The following is a 20771-nucleotide window of genomic DNA, read 5'->3' as shown; positions in this document are numbered from 1 at the left end:
ATAGAAGTGGGAGTACCTTTACAGCCAGGGAGATCCCTTAAAATTTGTGTTGCCATTTTATCATGGCCTTGGATTTTGTTGTGGTCTCCAATGTAAAAACAACAAAAAAAACCCCCAGAAAACAACTGGAGGAAATCTTGAAGGAGCAAAAGAAACAACCTAAGAGTGAGGATGTAGATTTTCTGAAGAATGGTTCAAGTGTTTGAGATTATTGAGTCCGGACAGTTGATGACTTTAGGAGACTTTTCTTGTTCTAGCTCTCAGTGCCTTCTTATCCAAGGTTATCTTGCATTTGCTTTTTATATATTTCATCTATAATTATAGATATACATGTTGTCCCATCTGTTAGAATGTAAGCCCCTTGAGGGCAGAAACTTTCATTTTATTTCTTTGTGTCTCCAGTGCTTGGCTCACACTTAGGTAGCAGCATAACAGATAATGTTCTGTACCTGGAGTTAGGAAGACCTGAGTTCAAATATGAATTTAGACACATTCATCTATAAAATGGAGACTATGGGGGAAGGCGCCTACCTTCTAGGATTCTTTTGAGGATTAAATGAGATAATAATTGCAAAGCTATGTCTAGTGCCTGCCACATAGTAAGCACTACACAAATGTTATCATTATTATTATTAAAATCTAGCTTCAGACACATTCTAGCTGTATGACCTTGGGCAAGTTATTTGATCTTTGACTGCTTCAGTTTCATCTGTAAAATGGGAATAGTAATAGCACCTACCTCCCTAGGTTGTTGTGAGGTTAAAATTTGTAAAACACTCTGCAAACCTTAAATTATCTTGTAAATGCTAGCTGTTATTATTAATCAATGCTTTTTTATTAATTATAGAATAAAATGAGTAAGATAGTTTGCAATAGTTCAGCAGTAAATGAACCTTACTTACACAGTCAGATATAAGGAAATTACAGAAATAAAAAAGGATTTCCTTTATAGTAAGAGTTGTTAAGCCTTTGAATTTTTATTAGGCTTCAAAAGTTCTCCTTCACTGGAGAGCAACAAAGGTAAGTTAGATAATCATCTGTCTTGGATATTTTAGTTCTTTGAACTCCTTGCAGATAGAGAGTTGAGCTTCTTTACATCCGCCACAGTCATATGCTTTTTACACATTTCACTTGGTACTAGTTAGACCCAGATCTTCTAAGAATTCCATTGAGTAAAATTTTTTTTTTCTATAAGTATTTGGCTAGCAGATTGACAAAGTCTTTGCCATATAATTACTAATTTTTAGTATTTTTTTGCCTCATAGCAATCCCCCAGAAGGCTATCTTATCATCTTTATTTTTGTAATTTGTAAATTAGTGACCATTTTGTTGGTAAAATCCACATTTTCCAGTGCTTAGCACATAGTAGGTGCTTAATACATGTTAGTTGATTAATTGATTTCCAGAATTAAGTTCCTCTCTTCTCTTACTCTAATATTCCCAAAGAAAGCCAGTCAATTCCTTTTTGTTTTCGCAAATCATGCATTTCAGTTGCTGTTTTCATATTGGAAACTTCTCGATTTTGCAGAGATTTTATGTTCTGGTCAGAAAACCCATGTAGAGTTAGACTCCTTCCCTTTTCAAGCTATTTTGTGTTTCATGCCCAAGTTCTTTTGTTTCTTTTCATTTGAAGCTGCAAGTGTGGTGTTATTTTGACACAGAATTTTGTATATGTCATGCCAGATTGTCTTGCACCTGTTTTATGTACTATTGTCATGCATTATACTAACCAGACTAAGGAGACCTTGAAAATATAAGATTAATTAACATAAACCAGTAGCACTCAAAGTATGGTAGTATAAAAAAGAGACTATGTTTCAGCGACGTGCTTCTTTGTCAGAAACTTCTTAATCAGAGGTACAGATATCCCTAGATGATGCAGTGAATAGACCACTGGTCTTAGGGTTAGGAACACTTGAGTTCAAATTTAGCTTCAGAAGCTTGATAGCTATGTGACTCTGGACAAGACACTTAACCTCTATCTGACTCAGTTTCCTCAGTGTAAAATGAGGATAATAATAGCACCAACTTCGTAGAGTTGTTGTCAGGATTAAATGAAGTAATATTTGTAAAGCACTTAGTTCCTGGCACATAGCAAGTTCTTAATAAATGCTTCTTTCCTTCCTTCTTAGGAAGGATAGGTGTGTGTTCCAGGCTATCAGATAAAAAGGAGGTTGCAAGATGAAAAATCATCAATTATAAATTAAAATAATCTCAGATATGTAAGCACAAGAAGTTTTTTCGGGGGTGGGAGCTCAGAGTAGTTTTGGGAAGAAGGTTAGGGTACATAAGGTAGAGGGCCTTTACCTGTGATTAAAATAGAACCTGTATATTTAAGCTCGTTCAAAACAGAATGGATTTCCTTTATCTCTTTACTCCTCCTGCCTTAGCACACACAGTGCCTAGCCAGTTGTCAGCATTTAATACTCTTTAAGTATTTGTTGGAATGAACGAGAAGTCTGGACGGAAGGACCCACCATTAGGCAGGCAGGCAGGCTTGTTGCTAGATTAAAGTGGGTTCCAGGCCCTGTTAAAAAACACCCTGATACCTTTCCACTGCCAGCATCTCCCAGAAATAGGACTCAAGTAGTCTCTGAGAAAACTTAAATAGGAAATAGAGTGACTGCTTTATGGTTATCTCTTTGGATGGGCCCTCACCCCAAACCCTAAATTTGTGATACCATGGTTTTCTTGAGGGTTATATGGTTTCTTTAGTTCCTCCAAAAATGAAATTCCATTAACAAGAGAAAAAATCCTTTAATCACCCTGAGCATGGCCACCCCCCCCCATTCAATAAACTCTAGTGATCCCTTATTACTTCCAGGATCAGATATGAAAGCCTCTGTTTGCCTTTCAAACCCCTTCATCACCTTTTTTTCCCCTTCCTCCCTTGCCAGCCCTCATATACCTTACTCACCCCTGAGTCTGCTGTGACAGTGATAATGGCTTCCTTGCCATTCCCTGAACAGGATAATCCATCTCCTAATTGGGCATTTTCACTGGCTGTTCCCTGTTCCTGGAATTTTCCCCTGCCTCATCTCTGTCTCCTGGGCTACCTGGCTTCCTTCAAGTCCCAGCTAAAACCCCACCTTCTATAAGAAACCTTTTTGCTAACCCTTTTAAGTCAAATATTCTCTTTGAGATTATCTCTGATTTATCCTGTAGACATAGCTTGTCCAAACATAGTTGTTTGCTTGTTGTTTTGCACAGTAGATTGTGAGCTCCTTGAGAGCAGGAATTATTTTATGCCTTTCTTTTTATCCCCAGCACTTAGCCTCAGTGCCTGGCACATAGTATTGTTCAGTCATTTTTCAGCCATGTCTGACTCTTCGTGATCCTATTTGGGATTTTCTTGGCAGATACTGGAATGGTTTGGCATTTCTTTCTCCAGCCCATTTTACAGATGAGGAAACTAAGGCAAACAGGGTTAAATGACTTGCTCAGGAACTAGTAAATGTCTGAGACCAGATTTGAACTCAGGAAGATGAGTCTTCCTGACTCCAGAGCCAGCACCCTAGCCACTATGCCACCTAGCTGCCCCCAGTGCCTGGCACATAGAAGGTACTTAATAAGTATGGGTTGACTTGACTTAAACCTATGGCTTAACCCTTGAGTGAAAATGAATTTCACTTCAAATATAATCTATCAACAATTATTTAGTGAGCTATTATATATTATTAATGAGTTATTATTCAATCTCTACTGGTTTTGCTTGGGATAAAGGGGTATACCCTTTACCCAAAGGGTATATAAAGAAGAGACTAATAGCATAAGACAAACTTTTAAGAACTTTGTAATTTTGCCATGTGTTCAAATAGGATAAATAAAGGCTATTTATCATATCTGTGAACATAGGTAGCATCCTTTATATAATTTAATTTTTGGTTTCTTTTTTTTTTAAGCAAGACTGACTTTGATTGAAAAAAAGCTTTATTCTCAGGGAATTTGTTAACCAAGCTACTATTGTACTAGTCCCAAAAACAGAATAAAAAGTAGTCTTTAACTTACCAACAACTTGTTTGTGGTCAGTTGTCTGGAACTTAAATGGTTAGGTTCAGAGGTTCATCTGTAGATGTCTTTAGTATTGTACCAACAGTTTTGTGGAATCCAATCACCCTGTGTAATGGGGTTTCTATGGGAAAATGCATTCCAAATACCAACTCAAGACACTTAGAATTCATTTCTCTTAAACTACTCGGGGGAACTAGGACTGTCCCTTTTTCCATTAGGATTAGGAATTCCTTCAGCCCTCAAGCCATTGTGGCAAGGGCTTCAAAAGTCTGGGTCTGAGGGGTGCCAGTAATTGGGGAGATGAAAGGAAATGAGAGATGGCCTTCAGGGTCAGGATAAGAACTGGTCCTCCCAGGACACTTATGCCTCCCCTGTTATTGATCACCCTCCATCTTTTCTGGCTGTTGCCACTACTTCTGATCAAGGTTTCTCCCTCCCTTGATGTCTTGGACATAGCTCTTTTAATATTTCCTAAGAGTTTTATTTATAAAACCCTTATTTATTAGTACCTTTGGTACTAATAAAAGGAAAACCCATGAGAAATAAAAGGCTCCCTCCTAAGCCTCCTCCCTTCATTTTTTTTTTTCACCTTTGACTCTGGCTGGGGAAGGTGCAGAGGAAGAAAGTCACACATAGGTACTAAATGGTGAATCTCTGCACAGACAAGACTGAAAATAAGATTCTTCTACATTTCAGAGGAGAATCACACCCAGGTTTTCCTAGACTTTCCTTGAATTAGCCTTGGGCTCTGAGGTGAAGGCTAGATCCCAGGCCGTTGGATGGGGATGTCTGGAGAGTTAAGCTGGAATGGGGATTGGTGATGCTTCTGGGACCAGTGAGGGTGCAGTGGGACCCTCTATTCCTCGTCTTTCTCCTTCACTGCTCCCCCTTCCCCCTGGTCCCTTGCCACCATAGCCTCCACTCTGGATCTAGCATGGAAGAAGGTGAGAAAATAATTCATGTCTGGTTAGAAGTGAAGGTACATAGAGGTAATGAGCTCAGTCAGCAGCCTAGGTAGGGGGAAGGGAGGAAATGACAAAAAATCCCGAAAGTAGGTAGCAGACATATTTCTTATGTCTTCTTGCTATTTCTAGGTAGTACTTTGTAAGGGCAAAACATTGATTTGTCTAGTGTATATATAATGCTGAAACTGTTTTTAACTTTATAATATTTATTTTCATATTCACAAAAGTTGTTCAAAATTTGTTTTGTCTTTTATATATCAATCTTTTACTAGGATTGATTTTAAAATGAGTCTGTTAAATACACTTTTTATTTCATGAAAATATAGAGATTATACATACATGGCATATATACATATATAACCATGTTATAACTGAAAAATATTTGAACTGTTTGAACATTTAATCCCATTAGAATGTAAACTCCTGAAGAGGAGGGATAATCTCATCTTTTGTATTTGTTTCTCCAGCACATAGTGCAATGCCTGCACATAGCAGATGCTTCATAAAGGCCTGTTGATTGACTTGAGGCATTTGTATAGAGTCATTTTTTTTAAAGATGCAAGAAAAATACATTTTCTCCTTATATTGATCTTTTTTGTCTTTTAAAAATGGCTTTTAGGAACAAAGGGAGTAAAGCTAATTAAAACTTTATATGTAAATCATATTTCCACTCAAATTCCACAAATGTAATGCAAAAGTTGAGAAGAAAAACCTGAACACACTGGTTTATTTGTATGATGAATGCATATCTTGCTATATAAAGAGAGAATTCTTGTAGTGAAGTAATATAGGATAAAGAGAAATACATGCTTTTGGAGGTATTTTTTCTGGTAATATCAGTAAGTTCAGCGAAGCCTGGAGATTTTCTGGAGCACTCTGCTGGCTCCTGGAGCCAGGAGTATATTATGATTTACTGGCTTCTCTCTGTTTCATTTGATGAGCTGTCCTAGAAAAAACAACATCTTCAAGTAATAAAGCATCCATTTGGCTCCTAAGTAATGAGAGAAGCATTGCTCTTTGCATTAAGTATTTATTCAGGAAGAGGAGAGACCAACTGTTAATGAGCTCTATCAAAAGAGGGTAGTAGAAAACTGAAGAAAAGACCAAAGTGAAATGCCTTTCAATTCCATATGCAGTTAAAAAAAATGCCCAAAGCTGAAAGGTTTGAGTTACTTGACCATGTGACTGGTAGCTGCTGCACTTGAGAGTCTGGGCAGATATATTAAAGGGCAACTGAGCTTAATGAGGTACTGCTGAGTCCAAATCAACAGCAGAGAAGGTCCAGCAGGGTCTGGGTAAGTGCCTAAGACTGATTGGATCTCTCTCTCTCTCTCTCTGTCTCTGTCTCTCTCTCTCCTCTCCCAGCTTTAAAGTCAATGTATATTTTTTTTATGACTATTAGTTTTGGTTTGATGTTTTGCCTGTCATGAATTAATGAAAAATAAAGTCATTTAAAGTGTTTAGTTTTTGTTTTACTTGTAAAATCTGTTTGAGGATGAAGCATGAAATATGGAATAAATTAATTTATGACTCTACAGAGAGATTTTTTTTACTAAAGAAGTAATAAATGCTTATTTAAATGGATGCACTTTTAATTTTAGTTGACAATTTAAAGCAGTTTCTGTGCTTTAAATTAAATTTCTGTGTGTGTGATTTTTTTCCTTTTAAAAATTGTTTTCCTGAACACATACATGATCCTGTATCTGGAATTGATTAATTTTGAATTTCTAGGTGAAGTTCAGTGTTTAGGAATCTGGATTCCTTACAAAGTTGCAAGTGCATAACCCTGACATTTCTTAATGTGTTTTGTTTGCCTTTTATTCTAATGAACCAAGAAAAATTGTATGGTATTTTACAGTAATTTGGCAAACACAAGGGTCTTTTTTCCTCAAAGTAGCTGAAAGAGCTTTCTTCTTCCTATTTCTTCTCCATGCTCCCCACTTGACCTCTAGGGCTTTAATTTCCACAAAATTAAATCGCTGCCTAAAATCCAAGTCAGTAGGCACTGGATATAACATTGCAACATAATACTATTTCATTACTAAACAAACACTTACGGCTACCATTAAGTTCAATAGAAATGAAGTACTAAACATACTTGATGTCCCTATTTTTTTCCTTTATTACAGTTTATTCTTAAGGTCGTTCATAATGTAATTCTTTAAAAAGCTTACAGTTGCTTCAGTATTGTTGTGAAGTTTATTTGACATTCTCTTTATAAAGAAATGGGGTTTTTTTGCTTCTTAATTTGAGTAGATTGTGTTCAAAAAGGTGTGATAAATAAGTAATGATATAACTAAAAAAGAGAGACTCCTAAAGATCAAGAATGAAAGTAATTTCCCCCCTAGGTAGAAGCTTTGTATTTTAAGCATTGCATTATGGTTTGAGATTAAACCTTATGTATGTTTATCGAGTGCATTTTGTTTTCATCACCAAGGAATGGCAAAGCATGGAAAGTGGAATTGCTTTGTCAGATGTTACAATTTCTTTATTATTTGGAATCATTAAGTTGAGAAATCTTTTTCAGATAATCACGCCATTCAGGAGGCTGGTATTGTGCGCTGAAAACAGAAAGGAGATGGAAGACTGGATCAGTTTACTGAAGTCTGTACAGTCAAGGGAACTTTATGAGGTAAAATAAAATCCCTTTCATTGTATCATGTTGCTGTTCCAAAATCAACAATCTCTAGAGTTCCAAGTGTTAAAATAAATTACATGTTGATATGGTATTTCTGTATTTTGTGTACACATATATGTGTGTGTATATATATGTGTATATATGTGTATATATATAATTTAAATGAATGTACTATAGTTTTTTAAATATCTATCACTTTTAAATTTAATTTTCTTTTGTGTTGTGTATATATGTGTGTGCATATATATGTATGCATGTATAAGTATGTGTGTGTGTGTGTGTGTGTGTGTGTTTGTACACACATACACACTTCGTAATTGTATCAGTAGCCATATTCGGCACTTGCAAATTTATCTTAACTTCTCCTTTACCAGGCGGCACAGTTTAATGTGGAACATTTCTCAGGGATGCATAACTGGTATGCCTGCTCCCATGCTCGACCCACCTTCTGTAACGTGTGCCGAGAGAGTCTCTCTGGAGTTACTTCCCATGGCCTGTCTTGTGAAGGTAATATATTCAGCCGAAGGCTTGTTCTCCCACTTCAGTGTCTCCCAAAAACATAAGAATAAGATGCAAGGGCTATAAATGCTTCTAACTCTTCTGAAATAAACAGAGAACTATTAAGGGCAGAAAAAAATTCCCCATGAGTAGAAAAGGTTGAGACTGTCATACCTTTTTATAAAATATTGACTTTAGTGGTTCAAGTTTATTTTAGCGTCAAGTTGTGCTCCACACCTAGGAATAACTTTGACATTTATTTGTCTTAAAGGAACATGTGATAGAAATGGGAAAGACCAATGGGTTAAAGAAAATGTAAACCAAAATAGGGTCAGGCATTGATTCTCTGAAATTACTGGCAGCTTCTTTGGAGCAAATCTTGTTTTCCATTTTTATATCAACATTTTATTTTTAAATATATACATATACAAAAATTTTTAATTTTTTCAATTATGAAGCATTCATTTTTTTTCACCTTCTTGGAGTGAGAGAAGAAAGGTAAAAAGGTGTGAAGGAAGGAGAGGAAGAAAGGAGGGAAAAGAGGAGGGGAAGGAAATAGAGTAAGGGAGGAGGGAAAGAGAAGGAAGGAAGGAAAAAAGAAAGGAAGGAGGGAGAAAGCCAGTCCTCCATCACTTAAGCACAGTCAAGCAAAACAAATTCTCCTATTTGTTATGTTGAATAATGCATTTCTTATTTTATGTATTAATCCCTCATCTCTCTGTCATGAGATATGCATTATTCTTTGTTAATTTCTGGAATTGTGATTAATCAGAGTTCTTGAGGCTAATAGAGTTGTTTATATAACATATTGACATTATGTTATAAATTGTTCTTCTGGTCCTTCTGACTTCATTCCACATCAGTTGATACAAATCTTTCTATGTTCTCTTTGAAATCATCTTTCCTCTCAATTTGCTTAGTCATTCCGTAATGAATGGGCATCCCCTTAATTTTCAGGGTTTATTTTTAGCCATCACAAAAGAGAGCATCTATAAATATTTTTATACATATAGGACCTTTCCCTCTTTGATCTCTTTGGGGTATAGACAGTGGTCTTTAATCAGTCAATCAATAAACATTTATTATTCCTGGGTCAAAGGGCGTTTAATATCTTTTTGTGCAGAATTTCCGATTGCTTTTCAGACTAGTTGGACCAATTCACAGCTCCACCAACAGTGAATCAATGTGCCTGTTCTCTCATAACCCCTCGAATATTCATTATTTTCATTTTATTGTCAGCTTTGCCAATTTGATGGATGTGAGGTAGAATCTCAGAATTGTTTTAATTTGCATTTCGTTAGTAGTTATTTGGAGAATTTTTTTCAAATGGCTGTTTTTCTGCTATTATTTGCTTAGTCCTGACTGACTATACAATGAAAAATATGTTCCTTTATTGATAATTTAATATTGTTTCCTAGATATTATTTATAGTTTAGAACAGTGCTTACTTTACTCTTTTTAAAAAGTTGTTGTTTAACCTCCTTAATCCGTTCAAACTTTTAAAAATCTTTGACCTGTTTTTCTTTTTTAAAATATATTTTTATCTTTTTAAAAAAATATCCCCAACATTTCTTCCAGCATCCTTCCTCCATCCTTTCTCCAAGAGAGCTATGTGCCACACCCATTACCTCCCACCTCTGCAAAGGAATGGGGCGGGAATGTCTTCTCTTATTTCTTCTTTGGATCCATGTTTCTTCTTTGTAACTTACAACATTTATTTTTTTGAGTGATCTGTGGTTGTTTTCATTTATACTGCTGTAGCCATTATGTAGGGGCAGCTAGGTGGTGCCACAGAGTGCTGAGTCTGGAGTCAGGAAGATTCATCTTCCTGAGTTCAAATCCAATCAGACACTTATTAGCTGTGTGACTCTGGGAAAGTCATTTAATCTTGTTTGCCTCAATTTCTTCAACTGTAAAATGAGCTGGAGAAGGAAATAACAAACCACTTTAGTATCTTTGCCAAGAAAAGCCCAAATGGGATCAGGAAGAGTCAGACATGACTGAAATGACTCAACAACAGCCATTGTGTATGTTATTATTTTGGCTCTGAGTACTTCACCCTGGATCAGATTATGTAAGTCTTTCCATGATTTTATGTATTCATCACTTGCATCCTTTCTTACAGCACAATGATGTTCTAATACATTTACATACCACTATTTGTTTAACTATCCCCCAATCAATGGGCATACATTTGGTTTCCAATTCTTTGCATCACAAAAAGTGCTACTATAAATATATTGGTATATATGGAGACGTTTACTTTTGGCTGTCTACTTAGATGGATTTTACTAGAAAGTTTGGCACTAGGTAAAATATAGAGGAAGGAGAAGCTGCTAGCCAAGTTGTGTTGGTTCCTGGGGACCACAGCTCAGCTCCTGGGGAAGTGAGGGAAGGGGTACAACCCAGCTGAAGAATGGCCTGAGGGCATATATTCCGGTGATCCTCATTGAAAATAGCTTAATTCTTCCACTGCAAATCCCTGGCCATTCTTCTCTGACTGGAAGCTTTGAGTTGGGGGCCAGTGGGATCTGATTCTTGGAGAAGTAGGTCCTGGCTCCTGAGGTTAGTGGGGAGCAGGTTCATGGACTCTTTCAGAGACCTGAGAGCAGAAGACTCGGTCAAGGAAGGCAGCAGGAGGCAGGAGAGTTTCTGTATGTTCCCCCAGCTACCTTCTTAGCACCTAAATACGTCTCAGCCAGTGGGTGTTTCCCTTCCAAATTCCTCTCCCTCCCTCAATGTCTGCCTAGTCTTTTGGTCATCTTTGACTTGTCCTTGGCACACGGTCATCAAGGATTCTGGCCCAGAAGGGGCTGTCTCTCAAGAAAGGAGAGTCACTTTCTGTAGATGAGGAACTGAATTGAGATAATGATGTCTAGTAGCAGCATGCCTAGGCTGTCAGTGAGCTAGGGGATATAGTGGAGCAGGAAGCTACCATCAGTCTACTCTACCTCAGGACTTTTCAGCAGCATGACCAGACATAATTGTGTAAGCCCAAATCAACAGGGCAAATAGGAAGGACAGATACCCTGGGTGAACTTCCAATGGAATTGGTGTAGATCTGGGACAGACAAGATAGCAGGTATAGGAGGCTGGAGGTGGAGCCAATGATGCAGCTGATAGTCTCCTGCTTGGTGAAGAGTTTTTCAATGGCCCCATAGACAGGAAGGTCCTGCCCCTAAAGACCTCCTGTGAGGTCAAGGGGCTGGGATTGAGGAAGAGGAGGCCAGCTTACACTGCCCCCAAGGAGATGAAAAGGAAGGTCAGGTCGATGAGGGATGATATTAGGGAGTCTTGGTTTTTGTATTTGTAGTAGCAGCAAAGGGGCATCATTAGGAGGTCAACCAGCACATAGTAGATGTTGATGTGTGTCTACAAGGGTAGTTGATTGGCAAGGAAAGAGTTGACAAGGTTATAGGAGTCTCTGCCTAGCCAACCCAGCAGGAGCCAAATGGATATCACCTGGTCCATGTTGCCCGTCTTACTTTCCTACTGGAGAAAAGTAGCAACAATAAAGTAGGCTATTAAAGCCACAGGGAGGGTGACACTGCCCATGTTCCTCCTATCCTGGGCTTACTCACTGAACATGTCTCAGATCCAAGGGGAACTTTTGGGGGGCAGCTGGAAAAGTTCTCGGCAAATACCTTGGAGCTGAAGTTCTTTCAGACCATGGGGAGAGTGGAAGGGATTCACTGGCAGGGTTGGCTCTCCCCTGGAGACCTTCTTTATAAATCACCTCCTTGAGTTATAAGGTTGGAAGCGGAATCTCTGTGTGAAAAGGTATGGACATTTCAGTGACTCTATTTGCATAATTTCAAATTGCTTTTCAGAATAGTTGCACTAATTCATGGCTACACCAAAAATGTGCCTATCTTCCCACAACTCCTCCAGCATTGACTATTCGCCTCTTTTGTCATGTTTGTCAATTTGCAAAGTGTGAAGTAAAACCTGAGGATTGTTTTCATTTGTATTTCTCTTAGTAGTAATTTGGAGCATTTTTTCATATGGTTATTAATAGTTCTTTTTATTAAAAGTTCTTTTGAGAACTTTTTGTTCATATCCTTTGTTTGACCACTTAGCTATTGGATATATACACATACATATACACATGTATATATACATATATTTATGTGTGTGTATGTGTGTGTGTATCTGTATCTATATCTATCTATCTATACATATGAAAAACATATGCATGTTAGTTGTTTATATATCTTGGTTACCACACCCTTATCTGAGAAATTGGATACAAAGATTTTTTTTCCCCTTCTCATGGTAGGTTCATTAATTTTGTTTGTGCAGAAGCTTTTCAATTTTATGTAATTGGAAATGAACCATTTTATCTTTTGTAATTGCTCCTATCTCTTGTTTGGTTAAGAATACTGATAGCTGTGAAAGGCTTCCCTATGACGTGCTTTTCCTTCAGTTTTTTTAATAGTATGATCTTTAACATTAAGGACATATATCCATTTAGAATTTATTGTGGAATAATATATATTAACTTGGTCTAAGCTTCATTTCTGTCAAGCTGCTTTCCAGTTTTCCAGAAGTTTTGAAAAAAATCAAATACTTGCCCAAATGATTTGTTTTCTACTTTTTCAAACACTGGTTTATTGAGTTCGTTGTTTCTAATTCTCCCTTGTTTAATTTGTTCCATTGACATGCCTGTACCAAATGGTTTTATAACTATTGTTTCATAATATAGTTTGAGGTCTAGGACTGCTAATCCCTCTTTATTACTATCTCATGACGTTATTTTCCTTGACATTCTTGATCTTTGTTTCTTTAGATGAATTTTATTGTTATTCTATTTAGTTCTGTAAAGTATCCCTTTGGTAGTTTGATCAGTACAGCAGTAAAACTAAATTAACCTTGGTATCATTTTCATGTTTATTTTATTGGTATGGCTTTGGCTTATTTCTTGACCGATGAGTTGTAATTATAATAATAGACCACATTTTCATAGCTCGTTGAAATTTACAAAAGTGTCGTACATGTATTTTATTTTATAGTCACAATGACATTGTGAAATAGATACTATTATTATCTCCATTTTATAGTGGAGGAAACTGAGATGTAGGTAGATTAAGTGACTTGACCAGGGTGATACATTTAGTAAGCATTTGAGCTGGGACTTGAACCCAAGTCCAGTGCTTTCTCCACTGTGTCACACTGAGAACAGCATTCATTAAAAATGTTTAAATTAAGACTTTTGAAGAAAGTCAATCTTTCTTTTAGAGGCATTGAATTTTTACCCTAACTGCTCATAGCATTTGTTATAATAATAATAATAATAACAGTAATAATAAGTGACCTTATATTAATGACTTAATGCTTGCAATATGCTTTGTATATTTATCTCATTTGAAATTTACAACCATCTTGGGATGCAAGTACTGCGGGTATCATTATCCTCATTTTACAAATGAGGAAACCCGAGGCAAAGAGAGTTCTGAGTGAATTTCCTATGGTCACAGATAGTGAGAGAGGTAGGAAATAAGCTTACCTCTTCTTGATTCCAAAACTGACCATCTATCCACTACACCGTGCTGTCTCTCCTTTCACTAATAAGCATATCATAGCTCTTTTTACTGTTGTCCTGGAGGACAAAATTATCTCAAGTAGTCTCTAATAGATGGTGCCTTATGATTGAATCATGCAGTAATAGACTTTAGGATTTTAATCATCAGATGAGTGTTTTTAAATTATGGACTGCTGCCTGCAAACCAGCATTACCATAGATCTTCCAATCAAATGCTTTATTATTACATGTGGGAATTTATAGGAAGATTCTGGCTGTGAACTATTTTCCAGATAAATTTTATGAAGTTTTCTACCCCCAAGTTGCATTATGGGCCTGCTCACTTTCCACTCAAATTTGGGGGAGGCATTTCAAGTCTTCTAAGTGTGTATGGTTTCTTTATTTAACAAATATGTTCTCATTACTTAAAAAAGATGTAGTTTAAGTTTATTTGCCAGTCTAAAAGAGTAAATACACTTTCTAGGAGGTGAATAATTTATTTCTATGTGCATCCAAGGCCTTATTGCCCTTTCTCACCCTCCCAAACTAAAAAAAAAATGCATTGACTGTAATACATGTGGTAATCTGTTGATGAATTTTGCCCTGTGAATTTTATTAAGCTATTTACATTATCCTGAGACAATTAAGATTGAAAATAAGCTGATCATATAGCTGCTTAAACATTTAATGATAAAACAAGAAAATTGTTAGGCTACTAAGAGCAGGACATCTAGAACCTTCTTTCAATAAGATAGTTCCTATAAACTTCTTATAAGTTCCAGTAAGTCTACTTAACTACTTAATCAGAATGTCTCCATTGTGACTATTTTTTGAAGCATTAACAATCAAGTTACTTACTTAATGATTTCTGTGGTCTATTTTTAAAAGCTGTGGCATATTGCTTATTAGTATTCTTGGACCCTTGGGAAATTTCATAAAATCCTACAAAACACTGTAGTTTACCTTTTGATTATGTCGGGGTAGCATTATTGACAAAGTGTTCTTGATTTATGGAACCTTTGGAAATTACTTAACGTTTCTACCTTGGGTCCTACTTGTGGACCATGCTCATCTGTTTTATTTGGCTATAATTAAGAATAACTAGAGTTATCATTTTCAAGCTTCCTATATAGTAAGGATTATTTAAATTATTTATATTAGAAAAAAGAAATATTTCCTGAATAATCTATCAAGTGAATTGAGAAGGTGGTTAACAAAAGATTTCGAAGTGTCTTTGTCATGATGGTGGTTTATTTTTTAATCAATATTATCTGTTCAGCCACTATTAAAAATTTAGTATTATGGTACTATAGATTTAGATATGGAAATGACATTAGAGGTCATCTAGTCTACCCTGCTCCCCTCTTAGTTTTATGGATAAGGAAACTGAGGCCAAGAAAGGGGAAATGACTTTTCAGAGGTCACACAGTAAGTGGCAGAGCTGGGATTTGAACTCAGGTCCTATGATTCCATATCTAAAGCTTTTTCTGGTGAGTTCTGTATCACACTGCATCCCTAAGTCACTCATAATGACTTTACACCTTTGTTGTTGAGTTGTTTCAGTCGTATCTGACTCTGTGACCTCATGTGGAGTTTGCCTAGCCAAGATACCAGGGTGGTTTGCCATTTCCTTTTCCAGCTCATTTTACAGATGAGGAAACTGAGGCAAACAGGGTTAAGTGACTTGCCCAGGGTCACACAGTTAGTAAGGTCCAAGACTGGACTTGGTCCAAGACTGGACTTGAACTCAAGTTTTCTTGACTCCAGGCCCTCATCCTATCCCCTGTGCCACTTAGCTGCCTGGTTTAATATTTACTGAATGCTAATAATATGATACAGGAAGCACATTACCATGATTTTGATTTTTTTTAATTTTTATTTTTATTTGATGATTTTGATTTTGTCTGAAAAAATATCAACATAGTTTTGGGGAATTATCTTTTAATAGTCATTACATCAATACTTGAATAGATCATGATCTCACTGATGTGGACACTTCCTCTGAGGAGGTAGATGATAACATCCATGACTTCTTTGTCTGGTTATTTTTACCCACATCTTTTATGAAATCCTCTATAGGCCATCTACAGAATCTACTAGAGGCCTTCTCTTTGATCTCTTAACCTTCTGTGGGTACCAGGAAAGCACTATGGCTGTCTATCTGTTATCTCTTGCTGTGACTCTTTGACCAATATACCTTCTTTTCTGATTCTGCATTTCTCAGATAGTATTCTTACACCACTTCTATCAATGTGTCATAATTAGCAATATGGTATGTCCTATTTATCTTCACCAAAGAGCTCACCATTGCCCTTAGAATCATCAGCTGTTTTCCTTCTTCAAAGATTGGGGGCAAGGGGATGTAACTGATAGCCTTATGTCATAATCTGAAGATTAATGATGACAAAAAAGGGAATTTTTGTGTCAAGGATCAGCTGGAGATGATTTCTTCCTGTTACATTTTGGATCTAGTTTATTGTCAAATTCTAGTATTTGTCCAAGGCATGTGTACTTATGGCCTAACTCAGTGGGCTGCCCGTCCAATTTCAGGTCATCTGAACAATTTTGTATGTGTGTGTATTTTTTTTTTAATGTGTGTGTGGGGAAGTGGGAGGAGGCAGATGGACTTGCCCATTAATTGGGGAAAAGCTGAACACATTGTAGTATATGATTGTGATGGAATACCATTTATTGGGCTATAAGAAGTGAGAGCAAGATGATTTCAGAAAAACCTGGAAAGTCTTATATGAACTTATATAAAACAAAGTGAGCAGAACTAGAACATTGTGCACAGTGAGAGCAATATTGTAATGATGCTAAACTGTGAGTGACTTAGCTACTCTGACCAAGACAATGATCCAGGACAGTTTCTAAAGACTCATGCTGAAAAATGCTTTCCACCTCCAGAGAGAGAACCAATGAACTTTGAGTGTATGATCGATATCATATTGCTTGCCTCCCCAAGGGGTAGGGGAGGGATAGGAAAGAGGGAGAGAATTTGGAATTCAGAATTTTTAAAATGAATGTTAAAAATGTGTTTACATGTAACTATTTAACAAAGTAAATAAAACATTTTAAAATTTATTTAGTATTTTATTTTCCCTAGTTGCATAAATAAAATATATTTAAAAAAGGAAAGATACTTCTGAAAGTGGGAAGAAATATTGTAGCAAATTTAATTAATTTGCTTTTTAAATTCCATTCCTTAACAGCCAACAATGATCTAATTGGATGCCACCCACTGTTAATATTATTCTATTCTCCAGCTTTCAGCTCATGTAGCGTATCATTGGACACTTTCTTTTTGCAAAAACTCTCCATTGAAACCTCACCATGTGCTTCCTGTTACCCATAGGATCAAAGACAAACTCCCTTTTTGTTATTTAAAGCCCTCTGCCACCTAACTTCATTTTACCTTTTCCAGCTTTGGTACATATTGCTTCCTTTCATACATACATTACAGTATATACAATGTGTGTGTGTGTGTGTGTGTGTGTATACACACTATAGCTAATCAGTGAGTCAATCCATAAACGTTTATTAAGCAAGCACCAACTCTATGCCAGGCAGTAGACCAAGCCCTGGGGCTACAAAGTCAAAACTGACTTCCTTACTGAACCTCACACCTGGAGTCCTCTCTCCTCATGCCTTGAAAGTGTGCCTTCCTTACTCCTGCCTCATAGAATCCCTAGCGTCTTTCGAGGCTTAGCTTAAGCAGCACATTCTACTTGAAGCCTTTCATGATCCTTGCAAATATCAGTGCCTTCCTCTCCAAGGCCCTTTCTATTTTGTTGTTGTTCAGTCATTTTAAGTCTTGTGCAACTCTCTATGACCCCATTTGGGGTTTTCTTGGCAAAGATACTGGAGTGGTTTGTCATTTCCTTCTCCAGCTCATTTTACAGACGAAGAAAGTAAGGCAAACAGGGCAAAGTGACTTGCCCAGGGTCATAGAGCTAGTGCATGTCTGAGGCTGAATTTGAACTCAGGAAGATGAATCTTCCTGACTCCAGGCTTGCCACTTTATCTATATCACGTAGCTGCCCCTAAATATATTTGTTTGTTATATTTACGTTTTTGGCATTCTATCCACTGTCACCTAGATGCCCTATTTTGTGTATACTAAGATATATACGTACACACACACACACACACACACACACACACACACCTGTTGTTTCTCTTTGCTTAGATTCTTTGTCTTCCAAGCACATAGCCCAGTGCTTATGCTTATTGATTGATTGATTGTGGTTTTTGTTTATAGTACTGGATATCATGCCCTAATGAGATTCTTTGCAGTGATGAATTTGGTGGCAGAATTACATCATTGTGCCTGTCTTTCATATTTACCACTTAGATATGCTAGAATAATGACTTTAAGTTATAATGCTCTATTTCTGACTCCCAATCATGTTTTTATTAGTTATCATCCTTAAGATTAATTTTTTTTCTGGCATATTTGCAAAAAAAAATCTTTCTTCAACTTTTCTTATTAATTTGGATTTTCTTCTCTCTTACCCTTAAAAAAAGTAATCTGGTATTCCACCCCTCCTTTTATCCCAGATAAGATGGAAATTAACTGCGTATTTCTTTTCTATGTCCCCATTAAGGAGTATGACACTTTTATATTCTGGTAATAACTTCCTAAAAAAAGTAATGTGATAAAGTAGCAATAGAGCCATATGCGTGGAAGCCAGAGGACCTTAACTGAAATTTAGGCTTCAATGTTGTATGACCTTGAAAAAATAATTTCATTTCTGAGTCTCAGTTTTTTCTTCTGTGAAATGGGAATAATATTACTCTTTTCATAGCATCCTTGTGCAAGGCAGGATTTTGTAAAGTGCTATGTAAGTGAGAATTATTAATTTTAAATGTCTAGGCATAAATACATACATAATATGATGACTGTATATATGTGACAAAACTAGAATTAAAGTTTTATATCTGAATTATATGGTTTTATTTTTTTTTCTAGTGTCTGTTGAAATTAATTTCATGGAATAATTTGCACTAGGAATGATTGATGTGTATATATGCTTTTTTTTTTTAGTGTGTAAGTTCAAAGCACACAAAAGATGTGCAGTGAGGGCAACAAATAACTGTAAATGGACTACTCTAGCTTCCATTGGGAAAGACATCATTGAGGATGAAGATGGTGTAAGTTTCTCCTTTGCCTGTTTTAGATGATTCCTGCAACCAGACTTGCATGTTTTCTGCATTAGACAAATAGAATTCAGAATTAAGTGGGGGCAGTAATTACTAAATTCAATAAGTCACTTAATCATCTGAATTCTTTGGGAAACAGATCCTCTTGACTGAGCAATATCTCTGCTTTCATCAAGCATAAGTTTTGTTCTAGAATCAGGATGAGGTTATTAGTAGTATTTATTTTGAGCCTTTTTTATTTTTAGTTTCATTTCAGCTTTCTCTGAGCACTCTGAGATCTTGAAGGAATATTTCTCAGAGGAGTTAACAAAGAAATGTGTTGTGTAGTGCAATAGTAGTATTTGCCCATTTGCTTTTGGCTTGATGAAAAAGCAAGACAATATTTTGCACAGCTTCCTTTTAGCCTGTTGCTTTCTAACTGCAGGGATGGAGTAGCTCTACCTGGTAGTCCTGGCAGATTCTGAGGGTACCGGGCTCCTGGGCAGTGCTGAAAAGTTGTGGGGTTTTGTGGGAGGTGTTTCTAGGAATCATTCAAATCCATTATAGAGGCAGAGGAGTAAAAAAAAAAAAAGAAGTTTATGGCTAGCTGTCGCTCCTTATTCCCAGCCGCTTCTTATTTAGAAATGTGCCAACTAGTTTATAAACCATGCATTATTAAACATTTACTGATTTCCTGCCATTCTAACTGAAGCCTAAGATGAAATTTGAAAATGTGTAAGAAATACTTTGTGAATATTAAACAACTAGCTATACACCAGCTACCTGTATTTATCTACTTGTTATCATCTGTTAGAATTTAATATATTAAAATGACCACTTTAAAAAATTTAAATTTAAATACAGCTACCTGTATTTATCTATTACCATCTATTAGAATTTAATAAATTGAAATGACCACTTAAAAATTTTTTTTAAATTTAAAGTTAGATTAACAAAGAAAGCATATGCTCTAGATTGTAATGATACTTGTACTCATTTTCTTACAACTCTTGCATTTGCACAAATTGCATTTAAATTGAGCTTTTTTTTTTTTGAGAAGGATAATAAAAAAAGTTTTAGAAATCTCAGATTTTCATTTTCAATGCTACTCATTCTGTCCCTGTGAGAGAGTGGTACTTTTCTCCACGTGTGCATTAGGAGGAGTGCACTATCTAGACTTTTTAATTATGTATACCATTTGTCCATATTAAATGATTCTATTTATAAGCGCTAATAATGTAGAAGATAACCTACATGATAGCAAAGAAAGGACCCTTCTCTCCTTCTTGCACACATGGAATAAGATTGGAAAATCCTTTCTTCTTTTTGGCAGGCATAAAGGCTGACTGTGTGCACCTGTGTTTATATGTATGTATATCTCTTCATGTTCAAAGATAACATTGCTCACTGCAGTGTGTGTGGACATGGATATGAATAAAAAGGCTGGATTAAAAAAAAGATTTTTTTTTGCTAGAAATAGTTGGTGCATAACATACAAAGTAAAGATTACTTTCTTATGCCTGAAGCCGCTATTCATAAAGTCTATGGACTTGAATACTTCTTAACTTAGTTACTTTTACATATAAAATTAATTCAAAGAGGAGATTAATGTGAGTGATTTTTAAATTCTGAGTTTGTTTTGCCTGTTTCTGTACTATCTAATTCAGTCTTCCTTCTTCTCCCTTGGCTCACAGATAGCCATGCCTCATCAATGGCTGGAAGGCAACTTGCCTGTTAGTGCCAAATGTGCAGTCTGCGATAAAACCTGTGGCAGCGTCCTACGTCTCCAAGATTGGAAGTGCCTTTGGTGTAAAGCTATGGTAGGTGTTTCTTACTGTGGCATATAAAGCTGCTTGACATCTATTTTCATTTTTTGTATTTCTCTTTGATTTTTGTTTTTATATTTTCTCATTTTGTCTTTAATATTGTAAAGTTTGTAAGCAAGACAGAGAACCCAGGGCATTGCTGAGCTAATCATAGAGATGCTATTTAAGCG

At 36.3% G+C, this 20771-nt stretch overlaps 1 protein-coding gene and 1 pseudogene across 10 annotated transcripts in view; one reads left to right on the top strand and one right to left on the bottom strand.

Moving 5' to 3' along the window:
- Positions 1-20771, top strand: part of DGKH (diacylglycerol kinase eta) — a 226951-nt gene that overhangs the window by 122104 nt on the left and 84076 nt on the right. For 9 of the 10 annotated variants that reach the window (XM_078147618.1, XM_020977016.2, XM_078147617.1 and 6 more), the window contains 4 exons: positions 7504-7608; positions 7989-8121; positions 18681-18787; positions 20470-20595. In XM_078147618.1, coding sequence (XP_078003744.1) covers positions 7504-7608; positions 7989-8121; positions 18681-18787; positions 20470-20595 — 471 coding nt within the window. Of the gene's footprint in view, positions 1-6184; positions 6272-7503; positions 7609-7988; positions 8122-18680; positions 18788-20469; positions 20596-20771 lie in introns of those variants that run through there. The other variant, XM_078147622.1, reaches the window with a different exon arrangement.
- LOC144454796 (lysosomal amino acid transporter 1 homolog pseudogene) lies at positions 10902-11783 on the bottom strand (annotated as a pseudogene).

This window comes from Phascolarctos cinereus, unplaced genomic scaffold, assembly GCF_003287225.1.
Source record: "Phascolarctos cinereus isolate Bilbo 61053 unplaced genomic scaffold, phaCin_HiC Scaffold_7;HRSCAF=346, whole genome shotgun sequence".
Lineage (NCBI taxonomy): Eukaryota > Metazoa > Chordata > Mammalia > Diprotodontia > Phascolarctidae > Phascolarctos > Phascolarctos cinereus.
The sequence above is the reverse complement of the archived record's forward strand: the minus strand, read 5'-3'. Positions and strand labels throughout refer to the sequence as shown.